The 14542-nt window shown below is 36.8% G+C and overlaps 1 protein-coding gene across 1 annotated transcript in view; it reads left to right on the plus strand.

Annotated features, from left to right (window-relative positions):
- Positions 1-14542, plus strand: part of EYS (eyes shut homolog) — an 874211-nt gene that overhangs the window by 701115 nt on the left and 158554 nt on the right. The window contains exons 38-39 of the mRNA XM_054197017.1: positions 2047-2211; positions 11062-11215. Of these exons, the coding sequence (XP_054052992.1) occupies positions 2047-2211; positions 11062-11215 (319 nt within the window). The remainder of the gene's footprint in view (positions 1-2046; positions 2212-11061; positions 11216-14542) is intronic.

Here is a 14542-nt window from a genome sequence, read left to right on the forward strand (position 1 = left end):
AGTCACTACAGTTGAAATAGTGGTTTTCTCAGTAGTTTTGGCTGTCCGTTAGTGCATTGACCTCTGGGTGCAACATGCTGGACTCCCTGGAAAGTTGCAGGTCTTTATGGAAGATCTTTCCTTTGAAGGGAACTATTTCAGCTAAAGGGACTGATGAGGTTGTCCTTCCATTCAAGATTGCCCAGACATCCTGTGCTCCCTTCCCCTTCTCTCTCCTCCCTTTCAGCTAGCTGAAAAAACTTCACAAAATATTATTTTTAATGTAGAAACTAAATTATGGACAGTTAATTGCACAGTTGAGTAGTTTTTGAAAACTGCCTAATAAAAGATAGCATAGCTTTAGCTGCCATATGTACTACTATATTGTGAGTATTGTACTACACTGAGGTTTCTGAAGCCACTACATCTGAAGAATAAGAATTAATGTTGTCCGCACAGAGCCTCTCTGTGAAAGATGACAGAATCATCAAATTGTTGAGGTTGGAAGGGACCTCTTGAGATCAACTAGTCCAACCACCTGCTCAAGCAGGGTCACCTTGAGCAGGTTTCTCACAACCATGTCCAGTCAGATTTTGAAAATCTCCAAGACTTGACAAACCTCTCTGGGCAACCTGTGCCAGTGTTTGACCATCCTCACAGTGGCAAAGCATTTTCATGTGTTCAGGTAAATTTTCTGGGTTTTGATGTGTGCTCATTGCCTGTCAGGGGACACTGCTGAGAAAAGTTTGTCTCCCTGTTCTCCATCTCCTCCCATCAGGTATTTCTAGACATTGATAAGATCCACCCAAGCCTGCTCCTCTCCAGCCTGAGGAGTCCTGGCTCTCTCAGCCTTTCCACATATGAAGGAGGCTCCAGTCCCTTAATCATGTTTGTGGCCCTGCACTGGACAAGATAGATCTGCTAGTACTGCTTCCCGTGAAAGTATGAATTGAATTAGATAAATGGCGTTGTCATTGTATAGGTCTGCTTCTGACTTTTTATTTTTTGCACTGCCTTTTACCTGTACCTCACCCTCCAAGGGAATTTCATCCCCTATTTTTTTCACTTTCTCTAGCAATCCTGATTTTTCCAGACCTAACTTTTAGAAACGTAACTAGTTAGCGCTTTCCATCCTGCCTATCTTTTGCTGTCAGGTTGGGGGTTTTTTTCAATGAATGCCCTTCAACATATGTGTGTTTAACTAGGGGTTTCATTATGTTCTTTCGTCTTAAGTCCAATAAAAATGACAGAGAATAAGCCATGGGCAGATTTCACAAGCAAACAAAAAATTAATGAAGTGAATACAAATTTTGAAAAATAATATCCACATACTAGTCATGCCTACGTGTCATCATCAGGCACAGATCCATTTTATAGTTTTAGTTCATTAAATTAAAAATTTCTTTACAAAAATACTATGTAAACTCAAACAGCTTTTCTTGTTACTCATTCCTTATTCACATCCCTGCTGATGAATTTGGACAGTCTTCAAGGAGCATTGCTTAACTAGGGTGCTTAAGGCACCAGGAAGACATTCTGCCTAACCTCAATTAGTTTTACTCTATTTTTTCTTGCTTCAGTGGTATTATTATCACAGCTACAGGGGAAAAAAAGCCAAAAACATAATGACAAAGGTAATTAATGCAATAAATGTTGCAAATGTTAAGACACCATAGTTAAAAATTTTCTCTTGCGATTATTTATTTTAACACAGGAGTAGTGTAGTGTCATAGGAAAAAAATTCTGCATGGACACATATGTAAAGATGAAAATTTGTGACAATCTTTTGAACTTCATTGCGTCTTCTAGCAGTAGTCCTTTCTGCAACGGTCGTTTCACTTCTGGTAATATGCAGATGCTAGAATGTTTTCATTTTTTGCATATTTAACTTGAATGTTTGAAATTAAATAAATTTATATGCATGCTCTGTGAATAATATAGTTAATTACACTATTCATAGGTATTCAAAAGAATGGATATTTTTAAATGTGCTTTGCTGATTATATCATATTTTATTACTTTATTTTGTAATAAATTAATAAAATTAGGTTTTGGTTATTATTTCAGACACAGCCCTGTTTTTCCCGTCCTTCACTGGAAATTCTTACTTGGAACTACCTTCTCTCACATATGTATCTGAGACCAGGACTGCATCTGGGCAGGAAACAAGCAATCTGACAACTCTCTACTTGACAGTGAAAACAACTGCTCTAAATGGCACAATTCTTTACAGTGAGTACCAATGATACTTGAAGCGAAGTATGAGTTTTAGCTCCTTCAGGTTCTTATTAACGTTAGTGTACATCAGCTGGCATTTCCTATTCATCAGCAAAATGAGTCATTAAAATTCAGTAGAATCCTTTTGGTATTCTAATGCATGATGCGTTATAAAATGTGTACCATCGTTCTTTCTGTTACTCTGGAAAGTTCCTTAATTTATGACTCATTGAGCAAAACATAACTTACAACTGAAAATGCTGCTTCCTGACAAGAAAGAATGTAGTAAGCAGATGACTCCAGTAATAAGTGTTACAGCTCTAAAATACAACTGTTGAAGCAGTTTTGAACAATTTATTACAGAGAAACAGCTTCTCTGTATCTGGGTTCAGACTCACTTTTTCTTATAATTGTGATGTTGGTTCCAAAGATTTTTTGACTTGCAGAAGTATCTTTAGTTCTGCAAATTTGCTGTCTTTCAGGGTATTTACTGTGATTTCAGACTTCAGAGGATTCTTTTGTGGTCCCTGAAGAGTGTACTTGCAGACTTGGGCATATGCTTGTTATTACTACATAAGAATGTTGTTTCTTGCCTGCATATTTCATTCCTCAGTATATGGCATGAACTTCTGAGACCGTATGCTTTTCACTAGTCAGTAAGAAAAACAGGCTTCTCTGCCATTTGAATATTTTTCATACATTTCAGCTTGTAATTTCTATCTAAAAGGAGAACGTGGAAAGTGAGGTAAGGAGAACGTGGAAAGTGAGGTGATTTCTTCCTGAACGCAGGAAGAGCTAGAAATATATGTTTGTGTAATCTATGTGATAGATTTACTCCACAAAGACAAAATCATTAGGAGCATTCTTTGTTCACTGCAGCTTCCTAGGATTTGTCCATTCAAAGAAATCTTGCCAATTTAATATACATTACTTTGATTAATTTCTGTTGGTTTTATGTTAATCTGGAAGTAATATATGTGAATTCACCTATGTAAATGTGCTGTGTAAATATTTATAAGCAAGGGTTAAAAGTAATATAAGCTCTCTGACACTATTTAATTATGCCTTTTATTGTTATCTGTGTAACTCCTTTCTTTAGATGTAAAACACCATAACCCCAACTGAGTATTTATGCTTACTGCTTTTCAAAATGCTGTCTCAAATCCTTCTATGTTATAGCTGGGCGCTTGCTGCAGCTGCCTAAGCTACATAGGTGCAGAATTGGCTAAGAATCATGCATAAATGGTGATGTGTCAGTTCTTTATGTTGAAGTGGTTTTTACTCATTAGTTATTTCAGTTTCAAGAGGAGTTATTTGTCCTTGAAGAAGAATTCAAGGGAGGTCACTGGAAGTACTTTGAATATATTTGGCATTTAATGATTTTGTTAATGATTTTGTTTGCCTCATCCCTGCAAAATAGTTGGCTTCCAGCCAAAGTTAAAGTGAAGTTTGCTATCTGTCCATAAGCCCTAATGAGTTAGCATGCTGTTAAAAGAATAATAATAATCCAACATAGAAGTTTCTCTGCCATTCTCAGGAGTGGTGTTTTCTGAAAACCTGGGTAAGTGTACTGTAATCCTATACCAGAGACAAATTTGTTTCTATCACTACCCGTTGGAAAAGGTTTTGATCTGGGGAGGGATGGTGATTGGAGTGGCTTTGAAACAGAATTTGCAATGCTGGATGCGGTTCACGATGCTGGATGCTGTTGAGTTTACAACTTAACTGTTTTTCACATAGAGAATTTGCTTATCTTGGCAAACATCAAATGTACAAAATTTGTAACTGAAAATCAAATTCCAACTCTTCCACTGTCTATGCTTTCCCATAATTACAAACAAACACAAGCTACTTGCTTCTCCATTGCCTTATATACAGAAATTACACAAAGATGGAGAAGAGAAGGCTCTGAGGAGGCCTTATAGCAGCCTTCCAGTACCTAAAGGGGGCCTACAGGAAGGATGGGGAGGGACTCTTTATCAGGGAGTGTAATGATAGGACACAGGGTTAACAGTTTCAAACTGAAGGAGGGTAGATATACATTGGATATCAGGAAGAAATTCTTTCTGTAAGGGTGGTGAGGCACTTGAACAGGTTGCCCCGGGAGGTTGTCGACGCCCCATCCCTGGAAGTGTTCAAGGCCAGGCTGGATGGGGCTTTGAGCAACCTGGTCTAGTGGGAGGTGTCCCTGCCCACTGCAAGGAGGTTGGAACTACATGATCTTTAAGGTCCCTTCCAACCCGAACAATTCTGTGATTCTATGTTTCTATATCCTCTCCTTTTTATTTCCATAGAAACTCCATAGACCAGTTACCTAAGACATAGAAATCTGATCAAAGATTGTTTAAAGCTGTTAGGTTAGTCCTGTCTGAGAGTTTTGATCTTCATCCACTTAAATTTGTAATGTGATATACTTCCAGGTATATTATAACCATGACACTGAGCTGGAACAGCTCCAGGAACTTGAGTAATTTTTACATGATTTCTAGAAGTCGTTTTACTCGCTTTTTCTCCGTTCGTTCCCAATAACACATCATATTTGCATTCCCATTACTCTTGTTACCCCTAAAATGGGGCTATAGCTGACTTGCAAGATTCCACTCTTATAAGGAACAGTGTATTTTCTTCTCAGGTTAGATTTCCACTAAGTTAAAAAAAAAATTTGGGTCTCTTCCTGGCTGTTGAACACAGACACAGAAGGCACTGGAAGACTGCATATCTTGTAGAACTCTGATACTTTATTTAACATTAATTACATCTTTACTTTACCCTTCTACTTAGTCTTCCTCAAGCTGTTTTCCCTTTTCTATAGCACTGTTTTCTTTCCCTTATTTTTGCTTGTTTTTTTTAATTCTGTCTCTCTGGTAATTAGGTTCCTTTTCAAATAATACAGATGTTTGCTATGATTGTCCATGTCAATATCCTTGTTTAGTTTACATGAATATAAAATACAATATTATATACATTTCTACAATAAAAATCTCTCCAGTGTTTTGTTCATGAATACTATGTGCATATACAGATTATCCAGAATTTTGTGATTTATTATTTCTGTATGCAGGCACCAAGTTCTTCTTTGCTCCTTGCTCTGTCTTTCATTTTCCCTTCTAACGACTTCAAAAGAGAAGCTGCTGTTGTCAGCTGTGCTCTTTTTAATAAAAGTACAACTCCTGCTTCTGTTGCTGCTTTTTTGAAGCTGTGCTACCATCAAACAGCTGAGAAATGAACTGTCAGCAGAAAGTTGTCTTGAGGCTAGTGCACTCACTAGGTACAAGAACTACAGAATTTTAAAAAAGGGTTAATGTTCCTAACATTTTCATATTCTGTTAATATACTGATGTTAGCAGTAGCTCCATAATTGAGGTTGCAATAAGTTTCACACATTCATAAAGCAGAAGTCCTCTGTCTCTGTCAAAAGCATTTTTAAAAATAGGAGGAAAACCACAGTGATCTGCTTGTTTCAGGTGTATTTTACCAGAAAATAACTACACATTTTGATTTTTTTTTTTAGATTAGTCCACTTTCAGATCATTCATTTTACAAACACACCTGATTTTACCATGTGGTGATAAGCTTACCTCTATTTCTCTGGCAGATAATTAGTAAACATTTAATTATAGTGAGAATCTCAGACAAGATGCTTTTGATATACAAATGGATTTGAATCAGAAAGTACACATAAGATGACTATTTGTCAGTATCTTAAGAGAAAACGTCTCTTTGTCTTTAAACATGTCTTTATCTTTACCTAGTACATGAGCCAGTGAGGATGCAAAAGAGATCTGTGCCTTCTTCACTTCTTCATATTCATGCATCTTAAAATGAAGAGAAGTGAACGCTTAAAAGTACCAATGCATTGTTGTAATACCTTCTAGCAGTTAATGTAAATATATATATATAAATATATATCTAAAAGAAAAATAAAATATTTATATACCTAAAACAAGACTACTTATAGGCTAACAAATATGAGAATATGAGAATCAGTAACGGTGCTGTCACTTTACTAAATCGCACCATATTGTTGTTGAAAAGCTTAAATTCCTATTTAATGCATTAATTAGCAAGGATCTTATCAATGGTTGATTGAGAATAACAAATACTGAGGACTAACTGTTGTTTTTAGAGGCTCCCAAAAAATAGACTGTCTGTTAAAAACATGGGGAAAGAGACAGGATATAAGTGATTTATAGAAAATTACTACATATGTCAGAGGCAAAGAAACTAATACAAGAAGAATTCGTTTGCACATCATTTTTAATAGATTATAAACCGTCATTTGTTTTAATGCAAAGACAAGTGTACTTACCTTTTTAATAATCTTCTTTTTCCTAATTATTTTCAGTATGTATTTAAGAAGCACACAAATGCTAACAGTCGATGGACTAAAAATGTCTGGACTTTTCGCAGTTACTTTATCTTAAATTATTGGTAGAGTGTGAGGAGATTTCTCTTAAAATATGTCAGGAGAAAAAGTTTGAAAATATGCACAATTATTACGTTTGTGCCAATAAAGATTAACCATCATTTGAGAAATATTTCTTGAATACAGTATGCATTCTTAGAATTTTTTATTCTGTTCCTTATTGATTTTACTTGTTTGCATGATTTAATTTCATCAACATGTCAAAGCAAATCGTGGTATTTAGCCACAAAGCAAAGTAAATTGCAAGTGGTTATAAAAAACTAATACAGTTATAAAGTTTTACTTCATCATTTTCACTCTTAACAGAGTCAACATAATGCTGTTCACAATCCCTTCAAGGACACATCATTTTCTGCTATATATCGTAGTCTATAGCTTCTGTCAATTGGATTTCAGATATCACAGTCCATGTTTATAGCATTCCTTATGGACACCCAGTCCTTTTTCATAAGTTGTGCTCATAAATTATTTTCCTTTGTTTCCATATTCTATTTACCCTCCTAAAACTACAGATGGGCCTTTCAGGCAATTCAGTCATAGTCTATTTATCTATTGTTTCAGCTGGCATTCTCAAGCAGAGCATTTCACAGTATCCTTCCTCTGTGTCAAAATATGTTTTCATCTAATAAAGCACCGTCCCATAGCTTAATGGGAATTTAAACTTGTCTTTTCTAGATAGGCAATCATTCGAGCCCAGTGGCCGCTTGCTTGCCATTATACTAATGTACAAAAATAGCCTTCCAGCTTGCAGTTTCCTGTGAAAGAATGATTCCCAAGATCTGTTTTCTTTGACCTGATGCCCTCACATAATCTCTACTAAGGTCAAGATAAGTTACCCCTAATGTCCAACAATATTTTTTACTCAGATGGTTCCTGACCTCTGTCTGTTCCCAGAACCTGTCTGTTTTGCTTAAGAGTCAGGCTTTTCCTAAAAGGCAACTGCCCACTATAGACGCTGGGTATCATATGCTCTTTTACATTGCCAGAACAAGATTCTTCAGAGGGACACTCTGTCTCCTCATGTTCACTGTAGAAAGATTTAAAGGACTGTCCTTTCAAAGGTTCTCATACCACCTAGCTAGATAATATGAAGAATGCTTTTAGTCACCTGTGTGATTTGTAAGCACTCAGTAGACTGAAGTTCAAGCACTAACACTCGCTGAGGTTTCAAGGAGCAATTCTGCCTTTGGGGGAGCTGTCCCAGATTTTTTACTTGTAATAATGAGGACGTTCTTCCAGGTTTTTACTAGTGGGCAATGTGAACAGGCAGACAGAGTCACTGGAGAAGAGATACAAGCAGTTCATCCGTAACTTCACTTCTTCAAGACATGTTGTCAGTAGATACGTTCACAACCCTCCTTCATTTCATTGTCTCAGATTTCAACGTAACTTACAGATTTACTCATTGACAGAAATTGGAAATGTCTGGAACAGCGTGTACATGGAGGGGAGAAGAAGATAAGGAAACAAATGATGCAATATGTGCATATATCAGTTATGTTAGGGTTAAAAAGCAGTGACTTTTTTAACAGTGATAGCACAATAGATTATGAAAGAGAATCATCAGACTGTTGTAGAAGGAAATCATAAAAAACAAAGGCATAAAATCCAGTCAAATTAAAGTAGCTTTGGAGTTAATTAGGTATTCAGAATACAAAATATGTCTAAGCATAAAAGACTTTCAGTAGGTCATCAGGGTTTCTAACAGACTGAAAAAAACCTGTGTTGACTAGACAGCTGCGCTCGAGGAGGGAGTTTACGTTGTGAACTATTTCTGCTATGAACTATACAACAGCAAATGATCAGGAAGTTGCACGCATCTGTTGCCTCTGTCTATCTGCTAAAATATATTTTCTTTTTCTTTTGTGCTCCAAATTAAAATTGATCATTTTATTTTCACAAATTAGTAGGTTCTCCAGCAAGGAGCTGTCCCAAGTACACCCACGTTCTTTTTACCTTTCTGCATAAAAATGTTAAGGGATGTTCTAAGCTGTGGCCACCTCCAGCAGTTGGAGGCCTGGGACTCCCTCTTGCCGAGCTGCTGGAACCCAGCTCAGAGACTCGGGGGTCTCCATCCCAGGCTGATGGACATGGCTGCGGCTTTCCCATTTGCGGGTTAATCCATGCGAAGTTAAGTATGTATCCCAGAGACACACAGATGTGCACACTTGCAGACACACAGAGAACATGACAGCTGGCTACACAGTCTGCCACAGGCAAGGCTGTGTCTTCAACAGGACATGCCTTGACGACTCATAAAACATGACTGTAGAAAGCCAAGTCCTTTCCTCCTCTCTGACCGTTAGAGATAGAAGTTCATTAGTGAAGGGACACACATGACTCTTGTTAGATTCACAAGCACAGGCACACAAGTACCAGCACAGCCCCCTGTGTCCATCTGATATCCCTGTCCAGATCCCAGGCCTTCTTACCCGACCCACGGGTCTCCTGCTCGCCAGCTCACAGACAGACGCGTGTACTCGCATACCTGTCCCCCAGCCACTCCACGCTCGGGGGTCCCCCAGATACCAGCATGGACCCTCTACCTATCTGATACCCATGCCTGGATCTGGGGCCTCCTACTCGGAGGCAGTACATCTTGAAGTTTGCTAGCAGATACACTTGCTTACCCCAAGAAGCTGGCACCAGGCGCACAGACTGGGAACCATGGTCCCACTTCAGCCACTGCCACTGGGTCCCTTGCTCACTTCACTCACTTCACTGGCAGCTGAGACCCTCACCCACACCAGTAGCTGGTACTGAGATGCTCGCTGGCTGCAGGTGCTGGCACCACAGGCCCAGGTGTGCCTACACCCTTGGTCTGACTCCAGATGCTGGCCCCAGATCCACTCACATCAATTACTGTCACCTAGTCCTTGCAGCCCCCTGCACACACACACACATGCACGCACAAATACACTTATCCTGGTGTCTCCCAGTAGCTGGTTTTTCAGACGTGCAACATTAGTACCCCAGTGACTGGTGACTGAGACCCCCCATCTGCACCAGTCCCTGGCATTGAGACTCCCACTGGTTCCGTTAGCTGACACCAGAGGCCAGGGTGCCTACACTTCCAGTCTGACTCCAGTAGCTGGCATCAAATCCACTCGCACTGGGTGAGAGTGAGGTTACACAGAGAGATAGTTAAGAAAGGATTTAATAAGAAGACAAGACAGACTGCGGTGATCAGACAGAGGGCTAAATCAGACGAGCTTGCCAACTGGCCCTGTTTTACAAGCAACCCTTCTCTTTTATACCCCTTCATGTCTGTTCCTCCCTTGTTCCTCCCCAGTTCCCTGTTTGTACACGTTGCTGCGTTGGTTTGCATAGTTCTACCAAAACAGCCCTCCCCCAGTATCCCAGACTCCCAGGTTTGCAGCCTTCTCAGTTGCAAAGTCCAGGTTGGGACTCTCTGAAGTGGTGCCTGAAATTTCTTGATAGCCCATCCATTAGTGTGACTGACGAGATGGTTGGTTTCTTGTCATTGTTTCTGCTACTGTTTATTTGTCATGTTTGTGGTTTGCTTATTGCCTTCCACTTTTCCTTATCATCCCATTTTCATGACCTAGCTATTCAGTTTTTTACTTCAGTGCAAAAAACAGATTAATATTTTATCAGTTTATCTTCAAGTGGAATAAAAATCCTAAACAGGAACTGTGTCTTACCTTCTATGAGAAGTAAATTCAAAGGGCAAATTCATAAAAAAAATAGTGGTCCCAAATAATTTGCAACTGTAGGTGCCAGTTCTTTTTTTAGTAGATGAAGCATGTGCCATCCATCATTTAAGTAGAAATAGTTCGTTGTCATATTTACAATCTACTATTTAGTGGAAGTGAAATGAACAAAGATTGAAAGATTTTTTTAAAATATCTTTTTATTCTTAGTTTGAACTGTGCAACTAACAGTATCTCTGATATTTTGTAGTTAACAATTATTCTTCTCATAAACTCTGAAATGTATCATTAATTGGGAAAGGTGAATTGTTCATAATCTTTACAGAGATTATTAGACAGAGGAGATGTTCTCATAATTTTTGTTTTCTATGATATGGTTGAAAAACTGAATAAAAGAGTAAATAATGTTATTATAGTATTTTTGTGATCTTAACATCACCTTTGTTACCTTAAAGATACCGCTGGATGTAGAGAAAAGCTCACCTTCAATTAATGTAAAGATCTCCGTAGGATTTAGGCAACTAAGTGGTATAAAAATAAATTTTGTCTTTTGGTTATTTTCTTTTAGTTTGACCTGTTATCAGCTGTTGATACAAAGTTTAATTTTATTCTCACAGTCACTCAAGCAAAGTCCTGTGTATGGACAGAAGGCTCCTCAATGTCATATAGGCATTGCAACTGACAATGGCATCCCAGTAGTGTGGAATATTTTTGGAAGGTCCTACACTTTCAGAAGTGTCACTGTCTCCATTTTTGTTTTCAAAGCCAGTGAAAGGAATTTTGGAGAACAGTTTCTTCACTTGTATCTTGTGGAGGGAAGACCAACAGTTCGATTCAGCTGTGGAAACTCTCAGAACATTCTGACAGTATCTGTCAATCAATCCATTAGCAAGGGTGTACTCGTCCCTATCACAATAAGGTAAGAACTTACCACTGTGTTACACTGAAGAGTTTTAGTCATATATATTGAGCTACAGTGTGACTTCACTCTTCTTTTGACAATAAAAAGACAAGTCATATTGGAAAGCAAAATTGTGTGCATATTTGGAAACCTTTTTCATAAGGTAGGGTCCTTGATTGAAAATGCATTGTAGTTCATCTTCGTTCACAAAGATTAGTTCAGTCCATTGGAGAACTTTTGAATGGTTCAAACTCCCAACGCTTTTATAGATACAGATGAAATCAGTTTGAGAACTGAAAAAATTTAAACATAAAGTTGGAGGTTACAAATGGGTAGCTCATAATTTATGCTTATTAATTTACACATTGAATAAATTAGGTTTGTCATCAGAATTTTAGTGCTAAATATAGGGCTAATTTGTTGTTTAATTTTAAGATGAAAAATTAAAAACAGGCATGCTAATAACATCTTGCAATGCAGTAAGCTGTCATATTTACATATGCAACTGTACTGCCAGTAGTATGCAATGGTGGCTGACCAGGATTATTATTTTTCATGTATTGCACACAATAGTTCACAGAGTAGTTAACTTATGGTTTTGGAAAATGTATTGGTATCATGCCTTGGTAATGGATTAACTCTTTTGCAATCATGGAAGTTAGGAAAAAGGTAAGAATAAAATAATACAGATGTGTTATATTTGTATTAGTAATATTAAAATAATAATAAAAGTATTTAATGTTTACTTTAAAAATATTTTAGAAGTAATTCTGATGCGCATATAAAATTTCAAGTTACGATGATTAAGATATTGTTTTATTTATTACATAGGTAAAGTATCAGAGCTAATTGTTGCATCTGAAGTGTAAGCATTTGTGATGTGAGGGAACTTCCTGCACAAGTTATTAAATTAAAGGTGGTTTTAGCTAGGACCATTTTTGCGGTTAAAGCGTGGTATATGAAGGAGACTGCAAAAGTTTCCCTGAAACATGTACATCAGAGTTCTCAAAATTACCTTCTTAACTACCAAAAAAAGAAAATAAAAGCATTATTTGAAGATTTTTGTATTTGCCTTCTGAACTGTTTCTGTATGATGTAAATGTTGCGAAATTCTAAAATGCTGCTTATGGCAGGAGGTTTTGTGATCTCGGTATACAGAGTAGGTTGGTATGGGGAGAAGAGGCTGTTTAGGCTTTTTTTTTGTTAGATTTTATGCTCACCCTATAACTTTATCATATTCTTTTAGAAACAAACTTGTTAGAATATAAATATATGACCACTTTTCAATATATAGAAGGGTGAAAGGATCTACCATTTAAGAAACTGTTTCATTTCCATCTTACATTTCTTCTTGGCCACAGGTCTCTACATTACTCTTACACTCCATTTAAAACAGGTTTTTTTCTCTTTTATTCTATATCAGTATTAATGCCTAGTATTATTGAAGCAAAGTCACATAGTATACATTCAAATCTAATTACTTGTTAGCTGACAGTGTATGAATCTATTTTAGGATTTTTGTCAATTGTAAATATATATAAAATTTACAAAGAAAATTGTATCCCTTCCTCTCCCTATGAGCCAGCAGATAAAGATTTTTTTTTTCTCTTTGAAGATATTTGATAGGAGTATACATCTCAATAATAACAAAAGATTCTAAGTTTGTTTTTTAATCTCAGAGACTACTCTTGTGTGAGACATTGGTCAGCTAATTGCACTGTATTAGCTGTGGTACCATTGTCTCTGCCTCAGAAGATTAAGACATTAAAATGCTGTAAAGATTTCAAAGCCTAATAATATATGAGCAACAAATGCAGCTAAATGGCATTCAAAAGATCGATTCTAGTTACAGAGTTCAAGTTCACACTGAAAAATAAATTTATTTCCCTCTTTTTTACCTTAAAATTAACACCTGTATATTTATGGCTTCATTCTCCATGTTGTTACACTAAAAAGTAGTGTCAGTTCAATTTACACATTACTTTTGTTTACTGGAATTTTTACAGCTATCTTTAAAACAGTGGCATACTAAATAACTTGCAAGGTGTGATTGTAGACGGTGACTGGCGGGGATTTACATGCATCTGAGTTTATGGGCTTGGCCTTCAAAATGACTGTGATTATTCTTGTGAGTCCTTCTAAAATGTAGAGAGAGCAGTATATCCTTCACCAAGCAGCAATAAAATTGTAATCCTTCAGCAATCATCCTTAACCTCTGCCAAAGAAAAAAGCAAACTTGACAAGGCATTTGTGGCCCCCCAGGATCTTGTATCATAGGCTATAAAATATGAATCCATGACAAAACTGTTGATTTGTGTTCTCTTGGAGGCTGTTGAAGATAGATAACTCTACCTGTATGTTTTACCTGCAAAATTAATGAGGCTTTTTTCACCGTAATGCAGAAAAAGAGACAAAGACTGGAATAAATAACTATTTTTTTTTACTGTTTGAAAACGTTCCAACCGGCAGACCATATTTCTGTTAAATTAGATTTGAATAAGGCTACAGGTTCATATTTAACGGATATTCCAGTTCTGCATGTAACTTTGGCTCCAGTGGATAAACAGCATAATTAACGCAGTCAATAATGTCTATTTCATCTTCTCAAACTTTTTCTTTCTAAGTCTACCATATACAGGAAGCTAAGATATCCCCATAGTTTACAGTTATTACTTTCTCTTAACTATGTGATTAGTTTCCTTAATTATGGCCATTTCTTTCAAACCTGATGAAGATTAAATGAGTTTTAAATGTTCAGTCACTGTCATTATGGTCCTTCTGAAACAACAGCTTTATAGAAAAAAGACAGTAAAACTCTGATTGCTTACTTTTTTTTCCTTGCCTAAAGAAAATAGAGGCCTGTTTCAATCCAATTTTATTCATTATTTCCATTTCTGTTTATTTTAGAATTATTTGATTGCTGGGTTTGAAAATGTGCATTTGTTTGTGTTTAATTTTTTTGTGATTTCATAATTTACATTGTATTGATCTTCTCAGTTAAAGCTTTGAGCACATACTTGAGATGTAGTTTGGATTGTTTTATGGATTTTTCCTTTAAAATTATTCAAAAAACTTTAGTTCAAACACATTTCATTCTATGTGTGGGGTCTGCATTGTGATTGCCTGATGCAAAATTTACGGTATGTTATTTGTGGTAAAAGTGATGTGACTGTCACTGGGGCTAGATGGTGTTTCTTCAATTCAGTGGTTGAAGGAAAATAGCTTCAACATGCAAGAGACTGAGATAATCAAGTCACCAGGATTTTGATTTTTCTGGATAGTGGGATGGATTTTAGCTTTTAGAGTAGGCCTGCTGGGTTTTTTTAGACATCTTACACTTTTATT

The sequence above is a fragment of the Rissa tridactyla genome, chromosome 3 (genome assembly GCF_028500815.1).
Source record: "Rissa tridactyla isolate bRisTri1 chromosome 3, bRisTri1.patW.cur.20221130, whole genome shotgun sequence".
NCBI lineage: Eukaryota > Metazoa > Chordata > Aves > Charadriiformes > Laridae > Rissa > Rissa tridactyla.